A 20,225-nucleotide genomic window follows, 5' to 3' on the forward strand; every position below is an offset into this window, starting at 1 on the left:
CCCCAATCCACATCGATGGGACCGTAGGGGAGAAGGTGGAAAGCTTCAAGTTCCTCGGCGTACTCATCACTGACAAACTGAAATGGTCCACCCACACAGACAGTGTGGTGAAGAAGGTGCAACAGCGACTCTTCAACATCAGGAGGCTGGAAAATTTGGCTTGGCACCTAAAACCCTCACAAACTTTTACAGATGCACAATTGAGAACATCCTGTCGGCTGTATCACCGCCTGGTACGGCAACTGCACCGCCCGCAACCACAGGGCTCTCTAGAGGGTGGTGTGGTCTGCCCAACGCATCACCGGGGCAAACTACCTGCCCTCCAGGACACCTACAGCATCCGATGTCTCAGGAAGGTCAAAAAGATAATCAAGGACAACAATCATCCGAGCCACTGCCTGTTCACCCCATTATCATCCAGAAGGCGAGGTCGGTACAGGTGCATCAAAGCTGGGACCGAGAGACTGAAAAACAGCTTCTATCTCAAGGCCATCAGACTGTTAAATAGCCATCACTAGCACATTAGAGGCTGCTGCCCTGTACATAGACTTGAAATCACTTGCCACTTTAATAATGGAACACCAGTCACTTTAATAATGCTGAAATATTTTGCATTACTAATTATACACTGCTCAAAAAAATAAAGGGAACACTCAAATAACACATCCTAGATCTGAATGAATGAAATATTCTTATTAAATACTTTTTTCTTTACATAGTTGAATGTGCTGACAACAAAATCACACAAAAATGATCCATGGAAATCAAATGTATCAACCTATAGAGGTCTGGATTTGGAGTCACACTCAAAATTAAAGTGGAAAACCACACTACAGGCTGATCCAACTTGATGTAATGTCCTTAAAACAAGTCAAAATGAGGCTCAGTAGTGTGTATGACCTCCCTACAACACCTGGGCATGCTCCTGATGAGGTGGTGGATGGTTTCCTGAGGGATCTCCTCCCAGACCTGGACTAAAGCATTCGCCAACTCCTGGACAGTCTGTTGGTGGATGGAGCGAGACATGATGTCCCAGATGTGTTCAATTGGATTCAGGTCTGGGGAACGGACGGGCCAGTCCATAGCATCAATGCCTTCCTCTTGCAGGAACTGCTGACACACTCCAGCCACGTGAGGTCTAGCATTGTCTTGCATTAGGAGGAACCCAGGGCCAACCACACCAGCATATGGTCTCACAAGGGGTCTGAGGATCTCATCTCAGGACCTAATGGCAGTCAGGCTACCTCTGGCGAGCACATGTGTGGCCCCCCCAAAGAAATGCCACCCCACACCATGACTGACCCACCGCCAAACCGGTCATGCTGGAGGATGTTGCAGGCAGCAGAACGTTCTCCACGGCGTCTCCAGACTCTGTCACATCTGTCACGTGCTCAGTGTGAACCTGCTTTCATCTGTGAAGAGCACAGGGCGCCAGTGGCGAATTTGCCAATCTTGGTGTTCTCTGGCAAATGCCAAACGTCCTGCACGGTGTTGGACTGTAAGCACAACCCCGACCTGTGGACGTCGGGCCCTCATACCACCCTCATGGAGTCTGTTTCTGACCGTTTGAGCAGACACATGCACATTTGTGGCCTGCTGGAGGTCATTTTGCAGGGCTCTGGCAGTGCTCCTACTGCTCCTCCTTGCACAAAGGCGGAGGTAGCAGTCCTGCTGCTGGGTTGTTGCCCTACGGCCTCCTCCACATCTCCTGATGTACTGGCCTGTCTCCTGGTAGCGCCTCCATGCTCTGGACACTACGCTGACAGACACAGCAAACCTTCTTGCCACAGCTCGCATTGATGTGCCATCCTGGATGAGCTGCACTACCTGAGCCACTTGTGTGTGTTGTAGACTCCGTCTCATGCTACCACTAGATTGAAAGCACCGCCAGCATTCAAAAGTGACCAAAACATCAGCCAGGAAGCATAGGAACTGAGAAGTGGTCTGGTCACCACCTGCAGAACCACTCCTTTATTGGGGGTGTCTTGCTAAATGCCTATAATATCCACCTTTTGTCTATTCCATTTGCACAACAGCATGTGAAATTTATTGTCAATCAGTGTTGCTTCCTAAGTGGACAGTTTGATTTCACAGAAGTGTGATTGACTTGGAGTTACATTGTGTTTTTTAAGTGTTCCCTTTATTTTTTTGAGCAGTGTATGTACAGTGGAGCAAAAAAGTATTTAGTCAGCCACCAATTGTGCAGGTTCTCCCACTTAAAAAGATGACAGAGGCCTGTAATTTTCATCATAGGTACACTTCAACTATGACAGACAAAATGAGAACAAAATTCCAGAAAATCCCATTGTAGGATTTTTAATGAATTTATTTGCAAATTATGGTGGAAAATAAGTATTGGCCAATGATTATAACAGTGATCCTGATCCAAACATTCATTCATACATTGTGCCCCTGGGCCTGAGAGTTCAATATGTAGATAGATGTTAGAAGGCTAATGTTAACTAGCTAACGTTTCCCATGAAAGGAAGTTAGGCTCGCAAGCATGCATTTTAGCCAGGTAGCCTAGGAAAACAAAAAATAAAAGCCTGATTTGTATGATGGCGTGATAGACACTTTCGTCAGCATGCAAAAGAGGAGGATGGCATTGGCGTTTCTCTATAAGTAGGGTGGGTAAACAGGTTTTTTCTACTTGCATGAATGTGCACACACACGCACAAGCACACAAAAATTAGAACCATGGACAGCCACATCATATTTAGCTTACGTTTGGACTAAATCGTTTTTGGTATCTTTTAGTTGTCACTGTATTAGACTAACCAGAGGGGGTTTGATGATGTTGAAATGGTGCTGGAATAGAGGAGGCAGCTCCTGTTTTCTTTGCGACTTGCGGGAACATTGTCAGAGCAGAAGGAAGCAAGTTTTCTTCCAGGACAACCTTGTACATGGCTTGATGCGTCCTTCACAAAGACAAATCTGCCCGATTCCAGCCTTGCTGAAGCACCCCCAGATCATCACCGATCCTCCACCAAATTTCACAGTAGGTGCGAGACACTGTGACTTGTAGGCCTTTCCAGATCTCGCAACCTATGTGAAATTTGGTGGAGGATCAGTGATGATCTGGGGGTGCTTCAGCAAGGCAGTGCTCTACAGCAAGACAATGCTCCATGCCACACAGCCAGGTCAATCAAGGTGTGGATGGAGGACCACCAGATCAAGACCCTGTCATGGCCAGCCCAATCTCCAGACCTGAACCCCATTGAAAACCTCTGGAATGTGATCAAGAGGAAGATGGATGGACACAAGCCATCAAACAAAGCCGAGCTGCTTGAATTGTTGCACAGGACTGGCATAAAGTCACCCAACATCAATATGAAAGACTTGCCAAGACGTGCCAAGACGCATGAAAGCTGTGATTGAAAATCAGGGTTATTCCACCAAATATTGATTTCTGAACTTTTCCTAAGTTAAAACATTAGTATTGTGTTGTTTAAAAATGAATATGAACTTATTTTCCTTTGCATTATTCGAGGTCTGACAACTTTGCATCTTTTTTGTTATTTTGACCAGTTGTCATTTTCTGCAAATAAATGCTCTAAATTAGAATATTTTTATTTGGAATTTGGGAGAAATGTTGTCAATAGTTTATAGAATAAAACAAAAATGTTAATTTTACCCAAACACATACCTATAAATAGTACAACCAGAGAAACTGATCATTTTGCAGTGGTCTCTTCATTTCTTTACAGAACTGTATATCACGGTCGCAATGCACATGAACTAACAGGATTTATAGAGCAAACAACGCAATTATCACAACACATAGGTTGTAATATGGCTTTTTTTTCTGGCTTCCCCAGTGATTCCACCCAAACACCGCTACTCCCAACAGAACAGTTGTATTATTCATTTGTATCCTTTATATAATAAAAACATATCCTCTGCTAAATATCATCCATACAAAATGCGGTTGCCTTTTTGTCTGAATGTAGTTCACAAATGCCAGTTAGTGAGTGGATGTGGAGGAGCCATGACCATGTTGAGTGTGCCATTGGATGGTGTCACACTTCGTGCAATCCGTCCATCTCCAGTAGGGTCATCTTTTGTACGCTTTGGGAGGTTCATGAAAAGTAAAAGAGACATGAAGTCATTCATTATTTCATATAAATAAGGAACTTACAATGAATGACTCAATCAATAGACCACGGCATTTGTAACGTGTTTTGGAGAGTACTGTAGACCAGCAGAAGCATAGCACCGATGGAAAACTTGTGTGGTTATTTCCCCTAACAATACCAATTACACTCACAGTTAAGGTCTCATACCAGACACAGAGAAAAAAGCTAAACGTACTAACCAACAGTCCAGTCAAAGCCTTGGTGAAATAGCGAAAGCCTTGCCTGACTTTACATTTGGAAGTCTTGCTCTTTTTGACATCATCTCCGGACACATCAGGTTTGGACTCCCTGCTCCCCTTGACGACCTCATAAATGGTTGGCAAAGAGAATAATGACGCTGATGAAGGTGTTCGATTGATGTCACCACCGGCCTCTCCGGCTGTAATCATATGTCGAGACCAGTCTCGCCTCAGGGCCTTATCTGATTGGGTAGAGGCCAGAGGGGATCCATCCTCATTGGCAGACTGGGAGCATGATGACCGCAGTCGAGTGGACCTCTTCCTGGGAATCTAGGTGCAGTCAAGGGGGAAACTAGCACATCACAGTTCTACAGCTCATGTAGGATTCTGATATAAACATAGTATATCTTCAGAGGCGCAGGGTTTTCACACATATCTATGCTGACAAACTAGCGATCAACAGCCTGGAGAACCACAGGATGTACAAGGTTTTGTTTAAAGCCCAGCACTAACCAACCTGGTTCAGCTAATGAAGGTCTTGATTATCAGTAAAATCAGTTAGTGCTGGGTAGGAACAAAGGTTGATGCATACTCTGTCAATCTCAAAGTCTAGGGTTGGAGACCACTGGTCCCTTCTCTGACCAGTACCTTCATCTCTTGGAGATCCTCTGCGATAGAGTGGAACTTCTCAGTAAATGTGTCCATCATGGCTTTGGCTTGCTCATGGCGTTCCCTGGCACTGGAGACCCTCTCCTTCCGGTCTGTGGCCTCCTCATCATCACTGGTCCCAGGGGACTGCAGCTCCCCCGGAGCTATAGGGACAACTGGGGTCATCACTGCCCTGCTTCTGGAGGAGTGGGAATAGGACTGAGAGGTAGAGACTTTCTGTTGATTATTCTATCAAAGTTGTGTTTTGAGCTTAGACGCCTAATACATTAACTGAGACGCATTTCATTCACAAAAATGGCACAAGGCATTGTTAATCTATTGATTGTATGGACGTGTTGAATAAAATAATCAACTATGGATGGCATCATCAGCATGTAAAAGATATCGCTAGATACCTTCTCTGACTTTTGTTTGGTCCTCTTCTTAACTTTCAGATACTCTTGATTATCAGCAGTTGTGTACTGTAAGAAGAAATGTCTTTAGTTAGAGAATGCGTGTATCAAGTATAAGGATTCTGGAAGAATAAGAATAACATGTGCTTAATACATTATCTTCTCCAGAATCACCAATAACGCAGACCTAAATGGATCTCATTAGTTACTTCAAGTCAAATCAAACCAATCAAACTTTATTTGTCACATGCGCAGAATACAACAAGTAGACCTTACCGTGAAATGCAGAATACAACAAGTAGAACTTACCGTGAAATGCAGAATACAACAAGTAGACCTTACCGTGAAATGCAGAATACAACAAGTAGACCTTACCGTGAAATGCAGAATACAACAAGTAGACCTTACCGTGAAATGCAGAATACAACAAGTAGACCTTACCGTGAAATGCAGAATACAACAAGTAGACCTTACCGTGAAATGCAGAATACAACAAGTAGACCTTACCGTGAAATGCAGAATACAGCAAGTAGACCTTACCGTGAAATGCAGAATACAACAAGTAGACCTTACCGTGAAATGCAGAATACAACAAGTAGAACTTACCGTGAAATGCAGAATACAACAAGTAGACCTTACCGTGAAATGCAGAATACAACAAGTAGACCTTACCGTGAAATGCAGAATACAACAAGTAGACCTTACCGTGAAATGCAGAATACAACAAGTAGACCTTACCGTGAAATGCAGAATACAACAAGTAGACCTTACCGTGAAATGCAGAATACAACAAGTAGACCTTACCGTGAAATGCTGACAAGCCCTTTACACCAATAGTGCAGTTCAAGAAGAGTTTGGAAAATATTTACCAAATAAACTCCAGTAAAAAATAATTAAATGTAACACAATAAAATAACACTAATGAGGCTATATACAGGGAGCAAACGGTACCGGTACCGAGTCAGTGTACTGGGGTACAGGTTAGTCGAGGTAATTTGTACATATAGGATATAGGTAGGGGTGAAGTGATTATCCTTATGTGTTAAATGTATAGTTAATTTCCTCCATATTATGGTTGATGGCGCATTTAGAAAGGTCTTACAATTTTCTTAACTTCGGTCCTGCTGCTTGGTCGATAGATAGCTTTCTTAGGGTCATCCTTCAAATCCTCTAGTACCCATTTCAATTCTTTCACCCAGGGTTTCTCCTATACAAATAGCGAGAGACAGATTACAAATATAGTACATTCTTGAAAGCTCAGTAAACATGATGAACAACAATTTACCATATTCAGTAGTACGCTGAGCTCTATAGCGAACAGTTATCTATGAATAAACGTTTTTGTGGCACTGTTTAAATCTATATTGTGTTTAATTTCAAAAACATTTGTTAGTTCATCGCGTTCGATCGATTACGACATCAACATCGATTTGCTTCAATCGGTAAACTTGTTGGCTTCGGTGAAAATGTTATCGAAGTCATTCGCATGTTTTACAACAATATAAAAGAGTTATGTGTTACTAAACATTAATACATCAAAAGATTCCGTATCAACAGAAGTGTACAACAGGGATGCCATTTGTATTCATTTTGGTTGTGGAACTTCTTTCTCTAGATATTCTGAATAATGCAAATCTGTATGGCTTAGCCATTTTAAACAAAGAAATCTAAATTTCCCAACTGGCTGATACTCTTTTTTTAAGAAACAAAGACCAGGTCGCCCATGCCCTTAATGCTATCACTGCATCAGGATTAAAACTGAACGTTTCTAAATGTGAAATCTTATGTTTATATGACTGATGATAAAGAAATAGAAAACATTTCTGTAAAGGACTGTTAATAAATATTTAGGAATACATCTGTCAAAAAAAAGCACTTAGTCAGACTGTCTCGTTTCGTGTACCCCTCATTATCGTTATTTGTAAGTCCCTCTAGTTGTAAAGAGATCAACAAGACCTTTCTTGACTTCATCTGGAAAAATAAGTCTCACAAACTAAAAGAGTCAGTCCTCTCTAATAAAAGAGCTGAAGGCGGTCTGGAAGTGTTGGTTGGATTTGGTTGAAAACTGGTTGAAAATATGTTTGATTAGTACTGATTCAATATGGTATTTCATTCCAAATAATGTGTTTAATAAGTTACATTTTTACTGAAATGTAATTATATTCCTGAATGATTAACCACTAAATTGGCTAGGTTTCACCAACAAGCTTTAATGGCCTGGAAAATGTTTCCTGAACAATTTTTCCCCACGTAAAGCTCTTTTGTGGAATAATTCAGACATAACTGTAAGGAATAAGTCATTGTTCTACCCCAGCTGGCATGAGAGGAATATTGACTTTGTTCTTGATGTTTTTGACATCAGAGGTAATATTCTTACATATGAAGAATTTATAACATTGAATGAATTTCCAATACCTTTCAGAGTTTATTTCTGTGATCAAAGCCATTCCCAGTGGTTTAACTACACTAATGAAAAGTCATCTTAGCTTTGGGAATGATTACAGAGCTTATCCAGAACTGAGATTGGAAGGTGTGGGCTTACTTGAGAAATCTAGTTGTAATAAATATATAAGACAAATTCTTCATTCACAAAACCAACTTACACGAGAGGAACATCTTTATGGAACGTGCTTATTCCTGACATTGTCTAGAAAAAGCTTGGTTATTGTATACCAAACAAATTTAAGGAAGTGCACTTTAAAATTATACACAAGATATATCCATGTAAATTATGTTGTCCAAATTTGTGGCTATTACCTGCGTTTTCTGTGAAAAAGGTGAGAATCTGACTCGTTCTTTGAATGTAAATGTGTGTCCGAATTCTGTGAAAACCTTGCAGAATACTTTTTTACCATTATGAACACTACCCATGTTTTTGACATGAAGGATATAATATGTTACTATTGCAATGATAACAAGACCATGGTAGGCTGCTACCGACCATTGAAATGATTGAATTTTTTTAAATTCTTGTTGCCAAATACTTTATAAACAAACACAAATTCCAGAATTCTATACCAAAATTACACATGTTTTTGATTGAATTCTCTTAAGACATTATCCCTAGTGAATACCAGCTTCCTTAATCATGACATTTTCTAAGGGTGAATACAATTGCACTAGAATAGTTATTTTTATTATTTTATTGATATTTTTTGTATGTTTGAGTATTTTCTTGTTAATACCCGTGTTTTGTTTTGTTTGACATGTTTGAGTAAGTTGTTAGTTGTTGATTTTTGTATTATGAATAATATATATATATATATATATATATTTAAAGGTACACGGTAAATTGATTGGATAGGTTTTTGGATGTCCGCACAGGGATGACGATGATCTAGAGTTGATTGACACAGATCAATTAAATCATTCGCGGAATAAGCATTCACAAACGTGCACTGCAAGACCTCTAGATGCGACATGCACACAGCATTGACAATTTGGAGTTGGCTTTGCACTGGGTGTGCACTATTCATTTACATTCTATTGAAAACATTCCATTGTGAATTTTTATTTCTACGTGGACAACCATCTGTAAACATTTGTTTCGACCCATAACACATGCATTGCTTTTCTTTCAGTCTAAGCTTTGTGAGGACATTCATACAACTCTCACAATGTCAATTGATTCAGGCATAGTAGACCTATTACATATTCAAACATAATTAAGACATAAGACCTTCATGTCGTAAGACATTGATGCAACATAACAACCATTGGCCTCAAGTAGTAAAAATATTTAGTGGGTGCATGGCATGCATATGGAGTGTGTGTGTAGGGGGATCCTGAAGTGATTCTGAATTGGAAACCAGTATTGACAGTAGACAACCTACTTAAATTTCAGTCAAGCTTAGCAAAAAAAGAGGCAGCATTTTTTAAGACTTCCCCCTCAGCTCCAGTAATGATTCATAGACAATATTTGCATGCAAGCTTTTGTAACTATGAATATTTTTGCTTGAGATTCAGCTTAATGGTCAACAACAAGGTAGGCATTGTCTTTCAAGAAAAGTACAAGTAAAAAAAGACATGTTTGTAAATCATCTGTTAAAACACGTGAAAACATTGCATTAAAACAGCAGTTGTAAATGACACTAACCTGTACAAATAAATAGAACCAACCAAATAAGATAGAAACATATGATATTGAACTGAGGGTAAGGCACACTTATAAATACTGTAGTATTACTATAGTTAAAAAACTATAGTATGTACTGCAGTGTTCTGTGGACATGACTGTACTATTTACTATAGTGCTTTATGCATATATTACTAATATACTATAGTTATTCAAATATTATAATATATTTCTACAGAATTCACTACAAAATTCTACAGTAAGTACTACACATGAATGAGGAATACCACACTGTGTAGTATAGTATTCTGCAGTATACTACCAAATTATATATTAAGTAATACCCCTGATCGAGGGATACTACCGTGTGTAGTATAGTATTCTACAGTATACTACAGTTTACTTAGCCTGGGTACCAGCCTTTTTGGCTAACATTCCACTCCTCGACAGGTCGACATGGAGAAAAGCTGTCCATGACGAAGTTGCATGGTACAAAGAAAATCTCTGCCGTGCCGCAGAGGACAAGCGGCAACTTCAAAAGGAGAGACTTCCCATCAAGAACGCCCACCCGCCACCACCACTCACCCTGGCCCATACCGCATCAAAATATGTGGCTCCCGGATCGGCCTCTTGAGCCATCTGAAGACCCACAAGCAGGACCCACCAGGAGGACAATCATACTCAACCCCGAGTGCTCGTTGATGATGGGTACCAGTCTATTTAGCTAACATTCCACTCCTTGTAGCCTACTCCATGTCATATGCCAAAGAGACGGGTCTTTCTTCATTCTTTAAATATATCTTATGACACGGAGTACAGGTAGTGGAACGTTAGCTAAATTGACTGGTACCCAGACTACAATTTACCACAGAATTCTATAGCAAACTGTAGTAGTGTGGGATTCTCTAAAATGTGCGCATGGAGCGTCTAATATTACAGTGGAACAAAAATAGTTTGGACAAAGCTCTTGAACCTCGTTCACAGTGTTCACCTGAAGACATCGATACCTCGTACTCTATGTTTTAAGGTCCATAATGCAGTTCTTAACGGGTATATTGCACCATATTGGAATTTCACCTGGAGTTAAAGAGGAGAGCATCATTTTTGGAGAGTCTACTGCTATGGCCTATCTCAGACCCAACCTTGATTTCATGGTTCTCCTCGTAAGGCCCAGTACACAGAGTGATCACAAGATGGCAACGTTTGGTTGTCCACGTGAGATCATAAAAGTCTGTGCGGATCACTAAGTTCCAACTAAACTGTCCAAAAAGACCTAAAGACTTAACATCCTGTCTGACTGTCCCTGCATCATTTGGAGATCCCCAGGCCGGTCTTCATGTACTCATAGACCACATAGCTGAGGCTCACAGCAGGAATCACTTTCATGAAGTTGGGCAGGATACCCCGGTACAGTCCAAAGAAACCCTCGTTAGCCATGATCCCCTTCATCAGTCCAGTCATGGTGGACTTGTCCGACGCTTCCAGAGTTGCTGAGAGAGACAGTAAATGAACAAAAGGATGCAGAAGGAAAGAAAAGGTTACACAGCCTACATATCAGGACAAATCAGTAGCAGCCTACATATCAGGACAAATCAGTAGCAGCCTACATATCAGGACAAATCAGTAGCAGCCTACATATCAGGACAAATCAGTAGCAGCCTACACATCAGGACAAATCAGTAGCAGCCTACATATCAGGACAAATCAGTAGCAGCCTACATATCAGGACAAATCAGTAGCAGCCTACATATCAGGACAAACACTGTCTGTAGCAGCCTACATATCAGGACAAACACTGTCTGTAGCAGCCTACATATCAGGACAAACACTGTCTGTAGCAGCCTACATATCAGGACAAACACTGTCTGTAGCAGCCTACATATCAGGACAAACACTGTCTGTAGCAGCCTACATATCAGGACAAATCAGTAGCAGCCTACATATCAGGACAACACTGTCTGTAGCAGCCTACATATCAGGACATACACTGTCTGTAGCAGCCTACATATCAGGACAAATCAGTAGCAGCCTACATATCAGGACATACACTGTCTGTAGCAGCCTACATATCAGGACAAATCAGTAGCAGCCTACATATCAGGACATACACTGTCTGTAGCAGCCTACATATCAGGACATACACTGTCTGTAGCAGCCTACATATCAGGACATACACTGTCTGTAGCAGCCTACATATCAGGACATACACTGTCTGTAGCAGCCTACATATCAGGACATACACTGTCTGTAGCAGCCTACATATCAGGACATACACTGTCTGTAGCAGCCTACATATCAGGACATACACTGTCTGTAGCAGCCTACATATCAGGACATACACTGTCTGTAGCAGCCTACATATCAGGACATACACTGTCTGTAGCAGCCTACATATCAGGACATACACTGTCTGTAGCAGCTGGTTCCATTCGTCAAAGATTTCTTTCTGTGCTGCTGGAGAGATAATTTGGAATGTTTTTCGGCTTCAATAAATAAAGAATATCTCATCTAGTTGCAGATGTATTTACTACCTTGTGCCTGCATGCGTGTGCGAAGCAGGGCGAGGGGGTAACTGGCCAGCTGGCCACAGGTGCTGGAGATGGTGCCACAGCCCAACAGCACCAAGATGCCAGGGTTGGCTGTGTCTTTGGCATAGCGGGACAACCATGCATTCTTCAGGCTGTAGGGTGCACAAAGAGAGAGTGGGGTAAGGGACAAGGGAAGTATCATCATTTAGGGGATGTGACTGGCGCCAAAGAGAATCGGTGTTCAGACAGTGGTCACATTAACGTGGTCAGCCTTCTCTCATTTAGAATAACACAACCGTTCGATGAACACAATTCAGTGGATTCAATCTTGAGTCCTGAAAAACGTCCAACATTATGGAATTCTCCGTTTTCAGTAATGAACGTCAGTGAACTGTAAATCATTGCAGTACTACAATGTGGAATGAGAAACAGCATTGACTCTATGATAGAAATCGTCAGCCTGCATACCTCGTAAACAGCTAGGTCGATGCCAGCATAGGGAATGATGCCTATCATGTTGGGAGTGTAGCCTTTATAGAAGGCTTTGATGCCCTCTTTCCTCAGAATCTTCTTGGCACAGTCAAACATTCCATTATACTGGCCAGTTTTCCCCAGAGTCAGTCTGGTCTTCATCACCTAAAAGGAGAAAGAAGACAATGGAGAGATGATGCTCAGCTATACAGAATTAATAAGTACTGATAGTTTATGAGAGGTAGTGGGAATGCTGTCATAATGTGTGCTGATCCTACAGATTGTAATCTTTCAATGAGAAACTGATTTTTATTTGATCAGTTCAGGGTGTTTGCCAAATAATTACATTAAAATACACTACCGATCAAAAGTTTTACTCATTCAAGGGTTTTTCTTAACTGACTATTTTCTACATTGTAGAATAATAGTGAAGACATCAAAACTATTAAATAACATAATGTAGTAAGTAACCAAACAAAGTGTTAAACTAATCAAAGTAGATTTTATATTTGAGATTCTTCAAATAGCCCACCCTTTGCCTTGATGACAGCTTTGCACACTGCATAATAATGACTGTATGAATGAAAATGCACAATGTAATCATGTCAACGTGTGTCAAATACAGTATGAAAGTTGAAAACACTATGTTAAAAGCACTGTGTGTGAGTTTCCCTTGCCAAAAACAAAGAGCTGTGAATGGATCAGTGGTTCACCAATCAGGGCCTTGATTGACTCGGCAAAAGTAACAAGGTGTGACGTGTAATGGAAGAAAACGACGATTCTTTGGGACCATCGGGTGACGTCCTGACAACTGTTACACAGAAATGTTCCTGCAACGTTCCCATGAAACGTTTGTATGTTCGGTTACACTAACGTTTAAGTTGAAACTTTTAGGTTCAAAATGTACCCGAGAAATATATTTTCAGGGACATATTTCTTCCTGAGATAAAGAGTTTCTTATGTTAAATGAATTGTATACCACCTGCTAACGTGAATGCAGTTGACTGATTCATGTTGCTGTACTATGGGATTGCTACTTGATCAAATGAATTCCATGGATCTGACAGTGACGGAGACCCTCGGTAACAGTGGGTGGTCCTCTCACCTCCATGGGGTAGATGGATGACTGGGCGGTGGCTCCTGCCAGAGAGCCAGCCATGAACCTCTGGTGGGTCTGGACCTTCCCTCCCTCTGGTGTCAGCAGCTTCTTATACTGATGGGGGAGAGAGTTGAGATACACCATGAGGATAACACAGAGATACTATTAGAACCACTCTCTTTCTCCCTCTGTAAACAACAGCCGTAGACTAGCAGTGAAAGGTAGATATGTACATACATGTAGGGATAAAGTGACTAGGCAACAGGAAAGACCGTAACAGTAACAGTAACAGCAGCATATGTGATGAGTCAAAAGAGTGAGTGCAAAAAAGACAAATGTGGATAGTCCAGGTTGGTTAACTATGTAGCAGTCTTATGGCTCGGGTGTAGAAACTGTTCAGGGTCCTGTTGGTTCCAGATTTGGTGCATCGGTGGCTGGAGTCTTTGAACATTTTAAGGGCCTTCCTCTGACACCACCTGGTATAGAGGTCCTTGATGGCAGTGAGCCTGGCCCCGGTGATGTACTGGGCCATACGCACTACCCTCTGCTGTTTCTTGCGGTTGGTGGCCGAGCAGTTACCATACCAGTCAGGATGCTCTCAATGGTGCAGCTGTATAATTTGTTGAGGATCTGAGGGCCCAGGACAAATATTTTCAGCCTCCTGAGGGGGAAGAGGCATTGTTGTGCCCTCTTCATGACTGTGTTGGAATGTGTGTGTATGGACCATGATACTCGTTAATGATGTGGACACCGAGGAACTTGAAGCTCCCGACCTGCCCCACTACAGCCTCATCGATGTGGATGGGGGTGTGCTCGGCCCTCCGTTTCCTGTAGTCCACGATCAGCTCTTTTGTCTTGCTGACAGGTCTCTGACCTCCCTGTAGGCTGTCTCATCGTTGTCAGTGATCAGGCCTACCACCTTCATGTCGTCTGCAAACTTAAATTGTGGTGTTGGAGTGGTGCGCGAACAGGGAGTACAGGAGGAGACGAAGCACACACCATTGCGGGGCCCGTGTTGAGGGTCAGCGCGGCGGATGTGTTGTTGCCTACCCTCACCACCAGGGCCGGCCCGTCAGGAAGGGTTCATACAGACAATAACAAGTCAAATTCGAGGACTTTCAAGTACTAATATTTATTTTCAAGGAACATCCATTTTTAATAGTTAATATTATGCAATTGTTACTAATCGCCACCAGATGGCAGTATAGCACCACAACCTCATGAAAAGAAAATAAACATAATATTCATCACTACCTTACAAGTTCTACTCAATAATACACTGTTTCACTATATACATGAGTGGTAAGTCAGTACTGATGATTTTGTCATTTGAGTAGTGATGAGCAGTGTTCTGGGACATGCCTACTTTAGAAGGGCGGGAGGGCTGTATGAGGAAAACAGCACGTAAACGGCCACCAGAACAGCAGGACCACAGCTGCCGCTTGATAAAGTGGAATATCGCGGGCGCCCTGGGAATTTTAGCTATCGATGTCACGTTTGGCCACGCCTAATCAGTCAGATCTGTACCTGCCTGGCTGAGTGGCAGTGTGGGTGGAATGAGCAAGCTCGCCTGGCAACCACAGCACGAAACACGAGAGGAAATCAAATTTGGTAGTCTGCCTGGAAAATAGTTTGCAAAACCAATACATTTTTCTATAATTTTTCATAAACATATTTGATCATTATCTGTTCTCCCCTCATTTTAATTCAAGTACTTTCAAGTGTCAACTTGAGAAAATGTCTGTTTTTCAAGGTATACCAGTACTTGAATTTCAGTGCCAAACCCAGGTACTTTAACCTACTCTTGAGGGTCCATAGTTTAGTGATGAGCTTGGAAGGCACTGTGCTGTTGACCGCTGCGCTGTAGTCAATGAACAGCATTCTCACATACTGTAGGTGTTCATTTTCCCTGTCTGTCTTCCCCTCTCTGTCCCATTTCCTATTCCCGCCATCATTGTACTATTTACTTCCTGTTCTAAATATCTCGCTGTAACTTCCTCTATAGGTCTCTCTCTCTCCTCCTGCTTGTCCCCCTCCGTCCATCAAACTAAAAACAGAAGAAACGGTGTCCAACCTGTTCGTAGGCCATGAACTTGATAGCAGTCTCAGGGGCTATTTTTAACACGTTGACCCCGTTCCCTCGCCATAATGAGGCCACGCCCCCTTCCTTAATCATCTGCTTGAATCCTCCCAGCAGGGTGACCCGGTTGGACTTGGAGGAGTGGACCTGAAACACAACCACAGGGGTTGGAGAATACACCATTTTGATGAAATGTTTGCATTCGTTGTACTGTAGTCTTTTTTCACAAGGTATGAAGTTAGGAACAAGGGTTGTGGTTAAATCATACCTGTAGTTATAAAGCATTGTATTCCCATCCTCTTTAGTAACAACCCTTCCAGTACTCAACCTGCATGAAGACCTTCACCCTGTCCAGGGGGGCGGTGCCTGTGCGAGAGACCGCCCCAGCCATCGCCCCGGCCGCCAGCTGTTTCCACCAGCCACCAGAGGTTTTCTCCTCCTCTGTGAACTCATCAGGGATGGCAATGCTCTCACCTATGTCCAGCACCTAGTGAGTGAAAGAAGAATGACGTTATATTGTCCTTATGCCCATCAACCACCACCAAGAGTTTTGAACGTTTATCATAGCATTGTGCACTCAAGCATACATCGGGAAAAATATTTGAAAACTTGTGCAGTGGTGATCCATATCCCCGATCAATAGCCCCCATCAATAGCCCCCGTGCACTGCAGCCTTTTATACTGTTGCAACTTCATCAGTCAGGCCTGTAAGATCAAATGCATGCTATTTGTAAGTAGCACATGTGGTCAACAAAACTTGCTGTAGAGAAACACACACTACCACCTACCCTACCAACAGGCCTATTCTCACACACTACCACCTACCCTACCAACTGGCCTGACTGATAAAGTTGTACAATGCTGAGAGAGGAACGTCTTGTCCAGACCTGCTATCTCACCAGTTGTGGCTTGAGAAATTGCAGCAACACCAGCCTAGCATGTAGTGTCTCAGCAAAAAGTTTATAAAAGGGACTCGCTATCTCCCAGAAACAGAATTTGTAAGATGATCCACTGGAGATAAACCATGCACTGGAGATGAACATTTTGTTGAAAGAAAGTCAATAAGATATGAGTTTCTCCACAATATTGCTTGTACACATCTTGTTTTTCAAGGGGTGTGTGGGTGCAGGTGTGAATCCGGACTCCGGACTGGGTAACCCACTCACAGAGGAGTGTTTCCAGTAGCGTATGATCTCGTTCAGGTTATGGGCAGGATTGAACAGGAAGTGATCCCTCCACTCGTTCCAGTCAACCATCATGGTGCCATCAATGTCCATGCTGCACAAACAGGATATGAGGTCACAGAGCAGATAGTAACAGTACTAGCCTGGTTACCATTCTACTTCTGCTTTAGCCAACTTGACCATTTTTGTTCCAACCCAGCACTAATTTAACTCATCAAGGGTTTGATGATTAGTTGATAAGTGGAATAGACTAAAATGCTTATAGTTTGTAAGAAATGACATAGCTAATGAAGGGACACTTAGCTTATGAGGACAAACCTTTGTAGGATGGTCTGGGCCTCTTCCTTGGTTATGTCCATGCCCAGCTCTTCAAGGGACTGCTTGATCTCAGAGGCATCGATGTGCCCTGGAGGAAATGATAGAAACATTTCAAGGGTTTTGTTTAAGTACATGCTCTAGTTCACAAGTATATGTTCATAAGTATAATGCATGTTCTATCATGCCTTGTTGTTGTAACAGTGATGTTACATTGTTGTGAGAATCATGTGCAGTCATTCTGACAGAGACAGGTCTCAGCACAACAAGATCACAGTCTCACTTCAGATTTCAACAATAGTCCAGGGGGGTGGATGAACATCTATGGGTGAAGTGAAAGTAAGTCAAAGGTGAAGGTTGTAAAAACAGAACAAATTGAGGGTTAATCATAAAAAACTTGAGGATTAAGTTTAGGCATACATTTCGCCTGGTTAAGGTTTGGGATAAGGTTAAAACAGAACCGTGACCCTTCCTGTATCCCCATTCACAACGCCCTAGCAAACTGGGAGCCAGATAGTAATACATGCTCACGCTGCCCCTTAGTGGACGGTATTGAACGCATCTCCCGGCATCCTAGGGTCCTGGACAAATGTCAAATACTGAAGTCTATCTGTAGTGATCTCGCTGCTCATCAAGTACTGTACTTCCTAAACATTGTGTCACCAGTGATCCCCCCCCAGATCACCCGTGCCTTGTGGAGAAGGATATGATGTGGCAACCTACCATCGTTGTTTTTGTCCAAGCTCTTGAACGTCAGGCGCAGTTTCTTCTCGTGTTCTTTCAGGTATTTGTTGAACTCATTGAAGTCAAGCCCTCCATCTTTGTTTTCGTCACCAGACGATACAATTTTCTGCACAAACACAAAGGAGAGGATTAGTCTATTTGCCTCACTGTTGGAAGTTGAACCGCTGAAGCAGAACTTTGTACATTGGCAAGGTTACTCACACACAACTACGAGTCATAGGCATCACATAGGCTGCCTCGCTAATTCATGCAGTTGCATAGTGACTCACACAGGAACAGTATAGCTTTTCAATGCTATCATTAAATGGTAGGCTAATGTTATAGCGATACTGTGTAACCATAAGAGCATGTTGTGCACATTAATGAATATTGCATAATGACTGGAGATGGTGGCCAAGTCAATGGGGCAGGTATCTCCACTCTAGTGGTGCTAGTAACAACACAAACCAATATCTGTGTTCATTCCCTGATACTGGAGATGATGGCCAAGTCAATGGGGCAGGTATCTCCACTCTAGCAGTGCTAGTAACAACACAAATCAATATCTGTTTTCATTCCCTGATACTGGGGATGAGTCATTTGTAGATGTCATATTGATGATGAAACCTGTGTCCCACTGGACAATCTGTGATCGCTACATTCATTTTTGTACTTTTAAATTCATGATACATACTCATTGATTCTTGAAGAAAATGACTTATAAAAACCTCGTGAGATTAGTTCAACTGTCTAATCCCATCAGAACCCAAAACATAAGCTTGATTTACTTGAGTTATTTCATTGTAAACAAATACTGTATAGCCTCAAAACATGGTTAAAACAAGGCAACACTAAACATGTCGTCCTCCAAGAATGATGCAGCGCCCCCCTTGAGCCAATCAGTGTTATTTTGTAAATGACACATCTCAATAGCATTCACCCAAGTTTCGTCAAAACCGGGCTAATACATCAAATGTTGTACTAACATATGGCTGGAGACAGATCTAGTCCCCCTCCCCCTTTTTATATAACATTTATCCAGCCTCATCCCTCAGCTGTTTACCAAAACAGTGGTGGGGTGCCCGCTTTGTTGTTTGAGTCGCAGATTGCCCCTTTAAACCAGCCCTGCCCTGATAACACCAGACACTAACACGGTTACTACGGAGTTATCGCTCCAGAATGTGACACGTGTGACAGGGAGAAACTAGTTAGTCGGCTAGTTGAGTATTTAGTTTATATAAAGTGTAGGTTGTTTTATTTACAGGGAAATGCCCACAAATGGGCCAATAGGCTAAGTGAATGAGAATGGCATTATGTCTAGGTCTGTGTTGCGTATATTTGCTACACATACTGTATGTCCCAATCCCAAATCCTTCACGTCGGGAAACCGCATGGCTCTACTTTTACCTGCGCTGCACCTCTGCGGAATGACATGCCCATTGCGGTTAGGCCCGCTCTCAATTCAGCAACATCGACCTTCCCATCCTTGTTGGTGTCCAGTTTATCGAATAGGTCTTGGTATGACCTTTCACTATCGGGATCCCAGCATCGGGATTCTGTTAGAACAAGTCCTTTTATAACATGATACATTGTTGCTGTTGGCAAAGAGGCTACCGATAGCCAAGGCCCAATGTTTTTCAGAAAGTTGAATGCATAGTGCTCAGTCAATACGGAACCGCGGGTTGAGAAAAGGGTCGCTCGTCGTAATCCGTCGCAAATTCGCAATTATCTTCGTGGTCGACAAGGTACATACCGGTACACGAAATTTGAGACGACGATCTGACACAGCTTCATATCTCCTACAAATACTGCTGCATATCAGTAAATAACCTGAAACGCACTTCTCGGGATTACTGCAGTCAAATTGAGGGTGCGCGGTATAAGGAAGGACGCACCAGTATTCTGCCAGCAGCACAAATCATGACGCCACGTTTGTATGGTAATTTCGAAACCTTTTTTTAAAAAGCCCGATATTCAAACCACTGCAATGGGAAGAATTAATTCAAAACGTTTAGATATTTTTTAATCATTGGCCACTAGTATTGTGCCAACAAGAAAAGGCAATAAGTAATTTATGAAAATAAAGACCAAAAATGAAAAAATACCATGTTGTCACTGGAATGTTAATAGTATTGGGCTGTAGAGAGAACTTTTCTACCTCAGCTAAAGTGGAGTGGAAAATGCTAAGTAGGGTCTATACTAACCAAATATGTATAGTTTGGAGGGGACTGTGTCAAACATATCCAGCAACACTTCGTACTCCACTTCCTCCATACAGTGCAATACACTGTACTAGACTTTACATGGGATACATATTGGCTTGTAGAGAGAACTTCTACCTGTCTCAGCTAAAATGGGTTGGAAACTACAGTGT

The 20,225-nt window shown here is 42.2% G+C and overlaps 1 protein-coding gene across 1 annotated transcript; it reads right to left on the minus strand.

Annotated features, from left to right (window-relative positions):
• Positions 1–9,071: 9,071 nt before the first annotated feature.
• LOC139376338 (mitochondrial adenyl nucleotide antiporter SLC25A24-like) lies at positions 9,072–19,722 on the minus strand. The gene is made up of 10 exons (XM_071118757.1): positions 19,259–19,722; positions 17,852–17,978; positions 17,132–17,219; positions 16,796–16,907; positions 15,958–16,116; positions 15,624–15,776; positions 13,556–13,663; positions 12,448–12,615; positions 11,983–12,133; positions 9,072–10,941 (listed from the first exon to the last, which is right to left on the minus strand). The coding sequence occupies exons 1-10, from the start codon at positions 19,439–19,441 to the stop codon at positions 10,760–10,762; spliced, it is 1,431 nt and encodes a 476-aa protein (XP_070974858.1). The 5' UTR covers positions 19,442–19,722; the 3' UTR covers positions 9,072–10,759.
• Positions 19,723–20,225: the final 503 nt, after the last annotated feature.

This window comes from Oncorhynchus clarkii, chromosome 20 (genome assembly GCF_045791955.1).
Source record: "Oncorhynchus clarkii lewisi isolate Uvic-CL-2024 chromosome 20, UVic_Ocla_1.0, whole genome shotgun sequence".
Classification (NCBI taxonomy): domain Eukaryota; kingdom Metazoa; phylum Chordata; class Actinopteri; order Salmoniformes; family Salmonidae; genus Oncorhynchus; species Oncorhynchus clarkii.